Here is a 12,964-nt window from a genome sequence, read left to right on the forward strand (position 1 = left end):
GAGGTCTGCCATTTTGTGAAATGGCTCTGCATCCTCTAGTCTGTGAGATGAAGTTGCTTGGTTTGGTTAATGTTTTAAAGTAGACACAATGATGCTCCTGGTAATCTACTGAAGCAGAGGTCATATCCAAATAAGAAGTAATTTGTGAGGTGTCCTTTGGTTAGATATAACATGCAGATTTGAGACTGTTAGGGTCTGTGTCTGCCCTGAGTGATTCAAATTGGTTACTGGTTTTGTCTATGATTTTAAACAAAGAACCATAAATTACCAGCTGTCAGTTGTCACTTGTGCAAGAAGGATAATAAATGTATGCTGGCTTGGACCAGAGCCAGTAAGAAAGTGTTAAAGGTCACCCAGATGACCCATAGCCAACAAGATTGAAATGTAATGTTTGAACTGGTGAAGAATGGGTATAAAACCAGAGGTTTTCATATACAAGATATATAGATAGAAAGATACTTTATTGATCCCAAAGGAAATTATAGTGTCACAGCAGCATTACAAGTACACAGATATAAATATTACAAGAAAAGTAGAAAGAATAAAAAATAAAAAACACCATACATGATGTTTTCCACACAGTCGGGACCCTTTCCAGGCTGAGACTCAGATGTGGAGAACTCTACACAGCTGTTCAGCACACCCCTTCAGGACCCTGGGGTTCACACCATCCGGTCCCAGTGCTTTGCTGTGTCTAAGTTTCCCCAGAGCCCTTCTCACCCGCTCAGTAGTGAAGGTGAGTCCATGATGACTGGGGGGGCTGAAGGAAGGTGGGCACTGGGGAAGGTGAAGATTGGGAATGCGGAGGTGTGGATGGTAGGTGCAGGGCAAAGAAGGGATGTAGATAGTGGTAGCTTGTGTTGTTTATCCACATGTTGAACTGGAAAGGGGAGGAGGAAGGCGTTGGTGTTGGGGGAGCGTTGCATACCTCTGCACCTAGACTGGTGTGCTGAGGGAGGTGTGAACAGGGGATTAATTGTCAAACCTATTGAAGAATTGTTTTAACTCATTAGCCCACTGACAGCTGCATTCCAAAGCTCTACAGCTAGGCTCATTGAGGCCAATGGTGTTCTCCATGTCTCTCCACACTTCCTGTGTGCTACTCTGCCCAAGCTTGTTCTCCAGCTCTCTCCTGTATTCTTCTTTAGCCACCTTGATCTTCGCCTTCAGCTCCCTCTGCACATGTTTCAATTCCTCCCTGTCTCCTGATCTAAAGGCTCTCTTTTTGTGGATGAGAAGAACCTTCAGATCACTGGTAACCCATGGATTGTTGTTAGGGAAGCAGCGGACAGTCCTTGATGGTATTACAGTGTCCACATGGAAGTTGATGTAGCCAGTGATGAAATCAGTAAGTCCATTAATGTCCTCCCCATATGGTTCACAAAGCACCTTCCAGTCAGTAATCTCAAAGCAGCCCTTCAAAGCCTCGATGGTGTCTGGAGATCATTTCTTTACTATCTTGGTGATATCTAGCTGTTGCTGTATTTTGGGCTTATACAAGGGCATAAGGTGAACCAGGTTGTGATCTGATCTTCCAACAGAAAGACAGACATACTTTATTGATCCCGAGGGAAATTGGGTTTCGTTACAGTCGCACCAACCAAGAATAGCGTAGAAATATAGCAACATAAAACCATAAATAATAATAAGTAAATTATGCCAAGTGGAAATAAGTCCAGGACCAGTCTATTGGCTCAGGGTGTCTGACACTCCGAGGGAGGAGTTGTAAAGTTTGATGGCCACAGGAAGGAATGACTTCCTATGACGCTCAGTGTTGCATCTCGGTGGAATGAGTCTTTGGCTGAATGTACTCCTGTGCCTAACCAGTACATTATGGTGTGGATGGGAGTCATTGTCCAAGATGGCATGCAACTTGGACAGCATCCTCTTTTCAGCCACCGTCAGAGAGTCCATTTCCACCCCCACAACATCACTGGCCTTACGAATGAGTTTGTTGGTTCTGTTGTTGTCTGCTACCCTCAGCCTGCTGCCCCAGCACACAACAGCAAACATGATAGCACTGGCCACCACAGACTCGTAGAACATCCTCAGCATCGTCCGGCAGATGTTAAAGGACCTCAGTCTCCTCAGTCTCAGTCAAATGGGGGGAGAGCTGTGGAACTGTATGCATCTTCAACATTTGCAGACAAGAGATCCAGTGCTTTATTTTCCCTTGTATGACACTTGACAAACTGTTTGAACTGATAATGATAATGCTCTCCAGAGACCCAACATCATGAGGAAGAACTCCTACGCCAGGGAGTGGGAGAAGAAAAGATCAATCATCTGGCCAACAGAGATCCCCTATTTCGGTGTTATAAAACAGAAAAGAGGTCTGAGTGAGTATTCGTACAAAGGGAACAGTAGAATTTATGTTTTAAGTTGTTGGCCTGGAGTCAACATACTTAGGTTGTTGTTTGTGCAGAAACAATAAAATGCGAGCTTCAATTAATTACGAGTTAAATAATGAGTTTCCTAACCTAGTTACACTGATGAATGGCCAAATTCGGGTCTTTGACCCTCAGGTAAGCTGATCCAGGGGCTTCGACCTTCAGGCCTCTACCTCTTTTCTCGCTGACTTTGGTCTTCAACATTTGAGCTTTTAGCTCCAGACTCGCCGACCTCTGGGTGCTGGCTCCAGGACTTGCCGTTCGTGAGACTTTGACTTTCAGGCCTTGGCATTCTGACTTGCACAGACCTTCAAACCTGTGACCGGGGGGGGGGGGGGGGGGGGGGGGGGAGTGGGGACAGCAGTACCGGGCTAAGAGTGTCAGCCAGGATCCTCGGGAGTGCATTCTGAGCCTTCAGAGCACCAGCATTTCAGCCACAGGTGACTGAAGGATGGAAACACACTGAGCAAAGGTGGTAGAGGAGACAGAGGAAAAACGAATGAGAGATGCCGATTTCAGCACAGCTGAAGTAAGACACTTAGATCCCCGCTGCTTTCAAAAAACCACAATAAAGAAAGGAATGTCCTTGAGCATTAAAACTGGATCATGCAGAATCTCCCCTAAACCACTCAGAACGCATATGTGCAGTTCAGCTGTTCAGCACTTTAGCAGACTCATCAGCCAAGTTCGACAAGGAAAGATTCATACCCAGAAGTGAGCGCAAGTCAGAATTCCTATCAGGACCCACACTTGAGCTAGGACCTATAAAAAGGTAGTCTTGCATTTCTAAGGAAACTTTTATGTCCCTTTCAAAATGACACAAATGCTCTATTTTCTAAGTATATTGTAACACACAAAACATTATAGGTCCCATGCAATAAACTCCTTAAGCCAGCAGTGTGATAATTTAATTTTAATAAATTCATTCTCCAGGATGCGTTAAGGATTCCCTGTCACAGATCTCTGCAAAGGGAGAGAGTAAGAGCCTTTTTCCCAGGATGGAAATGTCAAGATACTAAACGACATAGTTTCAAGGTAAGAAGGGGGAAGTTTAAAGATGTACAGATGAAGTGTTTTTACACAGGGAGTGGAAGGTAACTGGATTGTGACGCCAGGGGAAGTGGGGGAAACAGAAGAGAAAGGCATGAAATGGAGGGATATGGACTACCTGCAGGAAGATGGGAATTGTTTTGATTAGTATCGTGGTTGGCATCGGCACGTTCCTGTACTGCAGGGTTCTTTGTTCTATGTCCAGGTGTCACTGGGAAAGGCAGCAACTACTGCCGTTCCCACCAGCCCTTGGGAAGGTGGGAGAACAGACTCTCCTCATAGCTCGAACCCACAAGTCCACAGCAACACTCCTGTGAATCTTCTCAGCATATAACATAGAACAGTATGGCCCACAATGTTGTACCAAACTAACTGAAGTAGTTATCAACTAATTTCATCCCTTTTGCCTAGAGGAAAGGGGGGGGGGGGGAGCAGTGCAAATGCTCCTGTTGACATCAAAGATGCTGAGGTTGAGAGAGTTGAAAACTTTAAGTGACTAGGTGCGAACATCTCCAATAATCTCTCCCAGCCCAATCACATTGATGGCAAGGCCAATAAAGCTTCCAAAGCCTCTACCTCCTCGAGAACCTAAAGAAATTTGGCATGTCTTCTGTCGACTGTTGCCAATTTTCATCAATGCATCATGGACAACATTCTGTCTGGATGCATATTGGTTTGATATGGCAACTGTTCTACACATGACCACAAGAAACTGCAGGTTTACGGACACAACTCGGCACATCACAAGAAAGAGCCTCCCTTCCGTGGACGCTGTCTATACTTGCTGCCTCAGTACAACTCCACCATGGGCACGAGCCTCCTCACCATCGAGGAAATCTTCAAAAAGCAATGACTCAAAAAAATTCACCATAAAGGACTCTCACCATCCAGGACATTCCCTCTTCTCATTACTATCATCAGGCAGGCAGTACAGGAGCCTGAAGTAATACACTCAATGTTTTTTAGGAATAGTCTCTTCCCTCCACCATCAGATTTCTGAACAGTCTATGAACACTACCTCACTATTTTTGCTCTTTCTTTGCACTAATTTTTTCCTTTACAATACATTTCTTATCGTAATTTATAATATTTTTTAAAAAATGTATTGCACTCTACTGCTGCTACAAAACAACAAATTTCACGGCATATATCGGTGATGATAAACCTCACTCTGATTCTAAAAGGTGTCAGCATAATGAAAGATCTCACCCACCCTGAACATTCTCTCTTATCCCCTCTCCCATCATGGGGTGGAAGATACAAAAGCATAGGTGTTGCCAACATAGCAAACCCACGACTTCCTAACCCTAATGCATACATCCTTGGATTGTGGGAGGAAACTGGAGCACTCGGAAGAAACCCATGCGGTCAGAGGGAAAACATACAAGCTTCTTACAGACAGTGATGGGAATTGAATCCCCTGTAAAGCACTACGGTGACTGCCATGCCTCTGAGCAGCCCTCATAGCTCTTGAACTCAATTCCCCAATTAATGAAGGCCAACATACCGTATGCCTATACGCATGTGCTGTAACTTTAAAGGATCTATAGATGTGTACCTCATGGTCACTCTGTTCCTCCACACTGCAAACAATCCTACCTGTACTCTGCCTTCAAGCTCAACCTTCCAAAATGAATCATGTCACACTCTTCTGCACTCAACTCCATCTGCCACTTCTCAGCTCAGCTCTGTATCTTATCAATGTCCCATTGTAACCTATGTCAACCTTCTGCACTATCCACAACACCACCAATCTACTTCTCATCTGCAAACTTATTAACCCACCCTTCCACATCCTCATTCAAGATATTTATAAAGATCACAAAGAGCAGGGGTCACACCACTGGTCACCAACCTCCAGGCAGGATACACTCCATCTATAATCACCCTCTGCTTTCTGTAGGCAAGCCAATTCTGAATCCACTAACAAATAAACATGAAGAGGTAGAATTGGAAAAGCTTCGAGATCTAGTCAGCAGTTTGCATGATGGCGTTCGGCTGCCAAGCACAGATCCTTATCTCAACTGCAGTCTCACTACTTCAGTAGCAAATCAAGGACAGAGGGGCTCATGACAGATGTCACAGCCTTTTTATATAAGTGCATTCCTTGTTCACACACAGCCCTGTGGGCCATACATTCTTGCTGATCAGACATACCTGCCTCAGATTCTTCAGCTGCTATGCACTCCTCAATGGATTCCTTTAGCCCCAGACTGGCTGCAGTTGGGAGAGGACCAAACAGAGACAATATGTTGGGCGGTTTGGGAGGAGGCTCTGATTCCTTCTCTTCCTCTGCTGTGTCATTGTCCTTTGATTGATCGCCATTGAGGAAGTGATCACAGAGCTCCTTGTTGAGATGGTTTGCCACTGCTGTCAATTCTTCATCCTCCCCCTCTTCCTCTCCTAATGAGGCGACTGAGGAACCGTCATCCTGTCCATCTGGAAAACAATACCAGCCCGTCAGAAATAGGATACAGGACTAAAGATGTCAATACGAGACAGATGGAGACCGCCCTGCTGAGAGAACAAACTGCAGGATACTTTTATTTGTTTAGAGATACCACGTGGAACAGGCCCTTCTGGCCCAACAACTCACATATTTAACCCCAGCTTAACCACAGGACAATTTATAATGACCAATTAACCTGCTAACTGGTACATCTTGGACTGTGGGAAGAAACCAGAACACCCAGAGGAAACCCACGTGCTCTTGAGGACACACGTACTTCTTACAGACAGGGTCAGTTTTTACATATGTTTTGCACGTTTAACCATCACAACCCCTAAACTAGACTCTGGCCTTGTAATAACGATAGCAATGATTAGCTTTATCAAAAGCACATCGAAATATACAATAAGAAGTGTCATTTGCATCAACCGCCAACAATGAAAGTTAGCTAGCCAATCATGTCACAATGGATACCAAAAGTTTCTTTGGATACAAAGTATAAAAGAGAGGTGAGAGTGACCACAGGAAAACGATGTTGGAGAGGTAGTAATGGGGGACAGTGAAATGGCGGACAAACCGAATAAATATTTTGCATCAGTCTTCACTGTGGAAGACACTAGCAGTTTGATGGAAATTCAGAAGGCATGAAGTCATGGTCATAGTCAGCATGGTTTCCTCAAGGGAAAATCTTGCCTGACAAATCTGTTGGAATTCTTTGAAGAAATAACAAGTAGGATAGATAAAGGAGAACTGGTTGATGTTGTGTACTTGGATTTTCAGAAGGCCTTTGATAAGGTGCCACACATGAGGCTGCTTAACAAGCTACAAGCCCATGGTGTTACAGGGAAGATTCTAGTATGGATAAAGCAGTGGCTGATCAGCAGGAGGCAAAGAGTGAAACTAAAGGGAGCCTTTACTGGCTGGCTTCTGGTGACTAGTGGTGTTCCACAGGGGTCTGGGTTGGAACTGATTCTTTTTATGTTCTATGTCAATGTTTTGGATGATGGAATTGATGGCTCTTGTTTGCAGACAAAAGATAGGTGGAGGGGCAGGTTGTTTTGAGGAAGGAGAGTAGTGACAGGAGGACTTCGACAGGTTAGGAGAACGGGCAAAGAAATGGCAGATGGAATACAGTGTTGGGAAGTATATGATCATGCACTTTGGTAGAAGAAATGAAAGGGTATACTATTTTCCAAATGAAGAGAAAATTCAAAAAGCTGAGATGCAAAGAGACTTCAGAATCCTTGTGCAGGATCCCCTAAAGGTTAATATGCAGGTTGAGTCTGTGGTGAGGAAGGCAAATGGAAGTTAGCATTCATTTCAAGAGGACTAGAATATAAAACCAAGGATGTAATGCTGACATTTGGGAGTATTGTGAACAATTTTGGGCTCTTATCTTAGAAAGGATGTACTGAAACTGAAGAGGGTTCGAAGGAGGTTCATGAGAATAATTCCAGGATTGAATGGCTTGTCATATGAACGGCGTTTGAAGGCTCTGGGCCTGTATTCACCACAATTCAGAAGAATGAGGGGTGACCACATTGAAACCTATCAAATGGTGAAAGGCCTTGATAGGGTGGATATGGAGAGGATGCTTCCTATGGTGGGAGAGTCTAAGACCAGGGGGCACAGCCTCAGAATAGGGGGGTGTCCTTTTAGAACGGAGATGAGGAGGAATTTCTTTACCCAGAGAATGGTGAATATGTGGAATTCCTTGCCACAGGCAGCTGTGGAGGTTGTCTTTATGTATATTTAGAGCAGAGGATGATAGATTCTCAATGGGTCAGGGTATGAAGGGATATGGGGAGAAGGCAGGAAATTGCAGGAAAGGAAAATCGGATCAGCCGTGATGAAATGGCCGAACAGACTTGATGGGCGAAATGGCCTAATTCTGCTGCTATGTCCTATGACCTTATAATCAGAGGATGTGCTTTGATGTACTAAGCATGGCCACAACTTACTAACCTGAACTGTATGTCTTTGAAATGTGGGAGGAAACCAAAGCACCTGGAGGAAACCCATGCAGTCACAGGAAGAATATACAAACTCCTTTCAGAGACTGATCTCTGATTGGTGATAGTGTGAAGTGTTACACTAGCTGCTATGCTACCATCCCATCTACCTGCTATTCAATAATATAAAGGTCAATGATAATTCAGCCTGTAACAAACAGCTGGCTCTGTCCCTTTAAATTTAAATACTCAAGCCCCACTACTAGTTGTTAACCCAGTAACTTGCTATCTTGAAGTCAATGTTCCCTCTAAGGTGAGCACACACACGTCTTTTGCTACTAGGGCACAAAGGAATTTAAACTGCACACAAGGCTGTAATCTTCCACCTCATTGACTTGTTTAGTATATCTCAGGATTCTTTTCCCGTTTCTGATGCAGACAGTGTTGGCAACGTGGAGTTTGCAATGATTAGCCTGCAGATTTTGGAACTGGCTTATTTATACTGTTCTCATTGAACAAATTATTGATTCACTATGTTGAATACCAAAGAAGGCTTATTATCGCTTTAAATGAACTAGCAGATCTTTTGCTTCAGGTTTACTCCCACTTAAAAATTCAGTGTGCACATATTATTGCACTGGACAAAAAATTGCCCAGCACAGGACTTCTGCACACGCTGGTCATTACAAATTAGAGGGAATGTTGCTTGAAGCTATTGATCTCTGGATAATTGCCTAAAAGCCCTCAATTACAGCAATGGCACCTCATTTTCAGCTTCCCAGTCTCTTGTGTTATGGTAAAAGACTGGAATGTTTTCTATATGGTGCGCTTCACTTTCCTCAGCTTAGACGGATAAGAAGGAAGCCAGTCCTGAGAGCTGTGGCAGGGGGGAGGGGGTGTGGTTTGGTAAAGAGGAGAAAATTACACCAATGATTAATACCACTCAGCCCAGCACAGAGCATGAAAGGGTTAACATATGAGCAGCATCTGATTTCTCTGGATCTCTAGTTGGAGTTTAGAAGAATGAGGGGGATCTCACTGAAACCTATTGAATATTGAAAAGTTTAGATAGAGCGGATGCGGAGAGGAGGTTTCCTACAGTGTAATATCTCAGACCAGAGGGCCCAGCCTCAGAATACAAGGACATTCAAAGTTCAAAATTCAAACTAAATTTAATATTGAAAAACATATATGTCACCATATTTTCTCCTAAGATACATTTCCTTGCAAGGCATTCACAGTAAATACAAAGGAACCTAAATGAAAATCTATACGCAAAAACAAACATCCACGTGCAAAAGGCAACAAGTTGTGCAAATTCAAAGATTCAAAAAGAGTTAGAGTATCCAAAAGAACCCAATTAAAAAAAAGAAATAGCAACACCTAATGCTCAGTGAAAGAGAAAAAAAACACATATCATACAAATAGAAGCAAGCAACAGCATTCCAAACCGAACTGAGTCCATTGTCCCGAATCCCCAGAGCACCCGAGGAAGGCCCAAAGCCTCAGTCTCAAGTTCATCATATAGTGGGGCAAGCTGCTGCCACAAAGTGAGTAGCAATGGGAACAGATTCACAGCATCAGAGCTGCACAGAGAGGAGTGACCATCATAGGAGAGTGTGTGAAATCAACCCAACCCTCACCTCCGGTCCTGGCACCTTGCCTTTCTAGTCTATCTGGGGTGGTGTTTAAATCGGGTCGTGCCCCGCCAGGCCACAGCATAGGGTCTAAACTTTGCCACCCAGCCCAAATCTGTTCTCGAACTCTCCAAATCAGCCTGGCGCTTAGAGCTCCAACCTCACACCTGGTTTAGGTGGATGGCCACCAAGACTTCTCCACCTTGCTCCATCTCTGAAACTGCCACAAATACGTTGCGCCCTGACTTTGCAACGCACCGGCATGGTTCATCCCTCGAGTCAGCTTCACCTCCGCTTGCCTCTTCATTGTCAGCGGTGATAGTACTCCATGATTTAACTCATAAAAAGTGTTTTCAGTCATATTTCTTGCATTCTGAACTAATAAGCTGTCACACAACTTCAGTAGCGCCATCTTAAACTGGATATGCACAACTTTAACGTAAATATTAAAAGAAAAACAAAATAATAATAGATAAGTTGGTAATAATTAATATAATAACAGAAGTTTAAGAGACCTTGAAATTGAGTCCATAGGTTGTGGAATCAGCTCGATGTTGAGGTAACTGAAGTTATCCTCGCTGGTTCAAGAACCTGATGGTTGATGGCAATAACTGTTCCTCAACCCAGGGGTGTGGGACCTAAGGCTCCTGTACCTCCTTCCCGACAACAACAGCGAGAGCAGAGCATGGCCTGGTCCTCGATGATGGATGCTGCTTTCCTGTGACAGCACTCTTTGTAGATGTACTCAATGGGTTGTCCCTTTAGAACAGAGATGGGGAGGAAGTCTTTTATCCAGAGGGTAGCGAATGTGTGGAATTCATTACCACAGATGGCTATGGAGACCAAGTCGTTGCCTATTTTTAAAGCTGAGGTTGATAGAATCTTGTTCAGTAGGGTCATGGGGAGAAGGCAGGAGAATGGGGTTGAGAAGGAAAATAAATCGGCCACGATAGATCTGACTTGATGGGCTGAATGGGCCATGTCTTATAATCTTAAAACACTGTCTGACCTCAGGAACACAGACAGCTTTCCTATTCCATCCCATTGTTAGTATTATTTATTTGCACATTGATTGCTTGTCAGTCTTTGTATGCAGTTTTCACTGATTCTATTATATTTCTTTGTCTTACTGTGAATTTTTGCAAGAAAATGAATTTCAAGGTGGTACATCATGACATATAAGTACTTTGATAATAAATTTACTTTGAACGTTGCAGCATCTCTCAGTTAACAGTGAGGTTAACACCATTCGTGAGACATTCTACTGCCACAATGAAGCATAGAAATTTACAGCACATTACAGGCCCTTCGACCCACAATGTTGTGCTGACCCTGTAACCTACTCTAGAAACTGCCTAGAATTTCCCTACTGTATAGCCCTCTAATTTTAAAAGCTCAAGTTCCATGTACCTATCTAAGAGTCTCTTAAAAGACCCTATTGGATCCACCTCCACCACCTTTGCAGGCAGTGCATTCCATGCACCCACCACTCTCTGTGTGAAAAACTTACCTCTGACATCCCTCTTGTACCTACTTCCAAGCACCTTGAACTATGCCCCTCGTGTTAGCCATTTCAGCCCTGGGAAAAAGCCTCTAGCCGTCCACACGATCAGTGCCTCTCATCATCTTATACAGGTCACCTGTCATCCTCTGTCACTCCAAGGAGAAAAGACCAAGTTCACTCAACCTCATAAGGCACGCTCTCCAATCCAGGCAACATCCTTGTAGATCTCCTCTGCACCCTCTCTATAGTATCCACATCCTTCCTGTAATGAGGTGACTAGAACTGAACACAGTTAGACCCCACTTGGAGTACTAAGCTCTTATATAGCTGTAACATTACCTCACGGCTCTTGAACTCCGACCCACAGCTGATGAAGGCCAACATACCACACGCCCCCTTAACAACACTATCAACCTGTGCGGCAGCTTTGAGTGTCCTATCGACATGGATCCCAAGGTCTCTCAGATCCTCCACCCTGCCGAGAGTCTTACCATTTATATTATATTCTGTCTTCAAATTTGACCTACTGAAATGAACCACTTCACGCTTATCTGGGTTGAACTCCATCTGCCACTTCTCAGCCCAGTTCTGCATCCTATCAATGTCTTGCTGTGACCTCTGACAACCCCCCAGGCTATCCACAACACCTTCAACTTTTGTGTTGCCACCCTTCTACTTCCTCATTCAGGTCATTTATAATAATCATGAAGAGTAGGGGTCCCAGAACAGATCCCTACGGAACACCACTGGCCACCGACTTCCATGCAGAATACGAACCATCCACAACCACCCTTTGCCTTCTGTGGGCAAGCCATTTCTGGATCCACAAAGCAAGATCTCCTTTGATCCCGTGCCTCATTACTTTCTGAATGAGTCTCGCACGGGGAACCTTATCAAATGCCTTATTGAAATCCATTTTCACTACATCCACTGCTCTACCTTCATCAATGTGTTTTGTTACATCCTCAAAGAATTCAATCAGGTTCGTAAGGCATGACCTGCCCTTGACAAAGCCATGCTGACTATTCCTAATCAGATTATATCTCTCCAAATGCTCATAAATCCTGCTTCTCAGGATCTTCTCCAACAATTTGCCCATCACTGAAGTAAGACTCACTGGTCTATTATTTCCTGGATTATCTCTACTCCCTTTCTTGAACAAGGGAACAATGTTTGCAACCTTCCAAACCTCTGGTACTTCTCCCGTCCCTATTAATGAAGCAAAGATCATCACTAGAGGTACAATGAGGCCACTCTCACAATGGATGAGCAACACCTCATATTCCATCTGAGTAGCCTCCAACCGCTTAGAATAAATATCAATTTCTTTAACTTCCAGCAGTTTCTCCACCCTCTTTCTTTTTCTATTTCCCAGTCTGGCTTCACTGCCTTTGCCCCCTCTCTTCTCCTCACTTGCCTATCACTTCCCTCTGGTTCCCTTCCTACTTCCCTTTCTCCCATGGTCCACTCTCCTCTCCTATCAGATTCCTTCTTCTTCAGCCTTTACCATTTCCAACTGTTACATCACAGCTTCTCACTTCATTCCTCTCTCCTCCACCCTCAGTTATCACCTCCTAATATGTACTCCTTCCCCTCCCCCACCTTCCAATTCTGCCTTCTTTCCTCCTTCCTTTCCAGTCCTGATAAAGGGCCTCAGCCCGAAACACAGACCTTATTTCTTTCCATAGATGCTGCCTGACCTCCTGAGTTCTTCCAGAATTTTATGTTTGTTATTCTTGAGACAGGGAACAGGAAGGCTCATCATGCAAGCAAAATAATAATTGCCTTCGAACCAATCTTTTCTTGCATTGGGGTAAACTGAGCTTAGAAAGGTGCTTGTCAAAGTGGTCTTATTTTTCTTCTTTTTATGCCTGTAAACCCTGCAGAGACATTGGCTGCCAACTGCAGCTTGCCAGAGTCCTCTGTCCTGGGCCTGTCTTTCAAGTCCAGATGTAGCCCATCTCTATATCTTCTAAGCGAAG

General features: G+C 44.1%; 1 protein-coding gene across 3 annotated transcripts in view; it reads right to left on the reverse strand.

Moving 5' to 3' along the window:
- brf1b (BRF1 general transcription factor IIIB subunit b) overlaps nt 1-12,964 on the reverse strand; it is a 445,784-nt gene that overhangs the window by 138,065 nt on the left and 294,755 nt on the right. For all 3 annotated transcript variants that reach the window (XM_073039442.1, XM_073039443.1, XM_073039444.1), the window contains one exon: nt 5,598-5,879. In XM_073039442.1, the coding sequence (XP_072895543.1) occupies nt 5,598-5,879 (282 nt within the window). The remainder of the gene's footprint in view (nt 1-5,597; nt 5,880-12,964) is intronic.

The sequence above is a fragment of the Hemitrygon akajei genome, chromosome 3, assembly GCF_048418815.1.
Source record: "Hemitrygon akajei chromosome 3, sHemAka1.3, whole genome shotgun sequence".
Lineage (NCBI taxonomy): Eukaryota > Metazoa > Chordata > Chondrichthyes > Myliobatiformes > Dasyatidae > Hemitrygon > Hemitrygon akajei.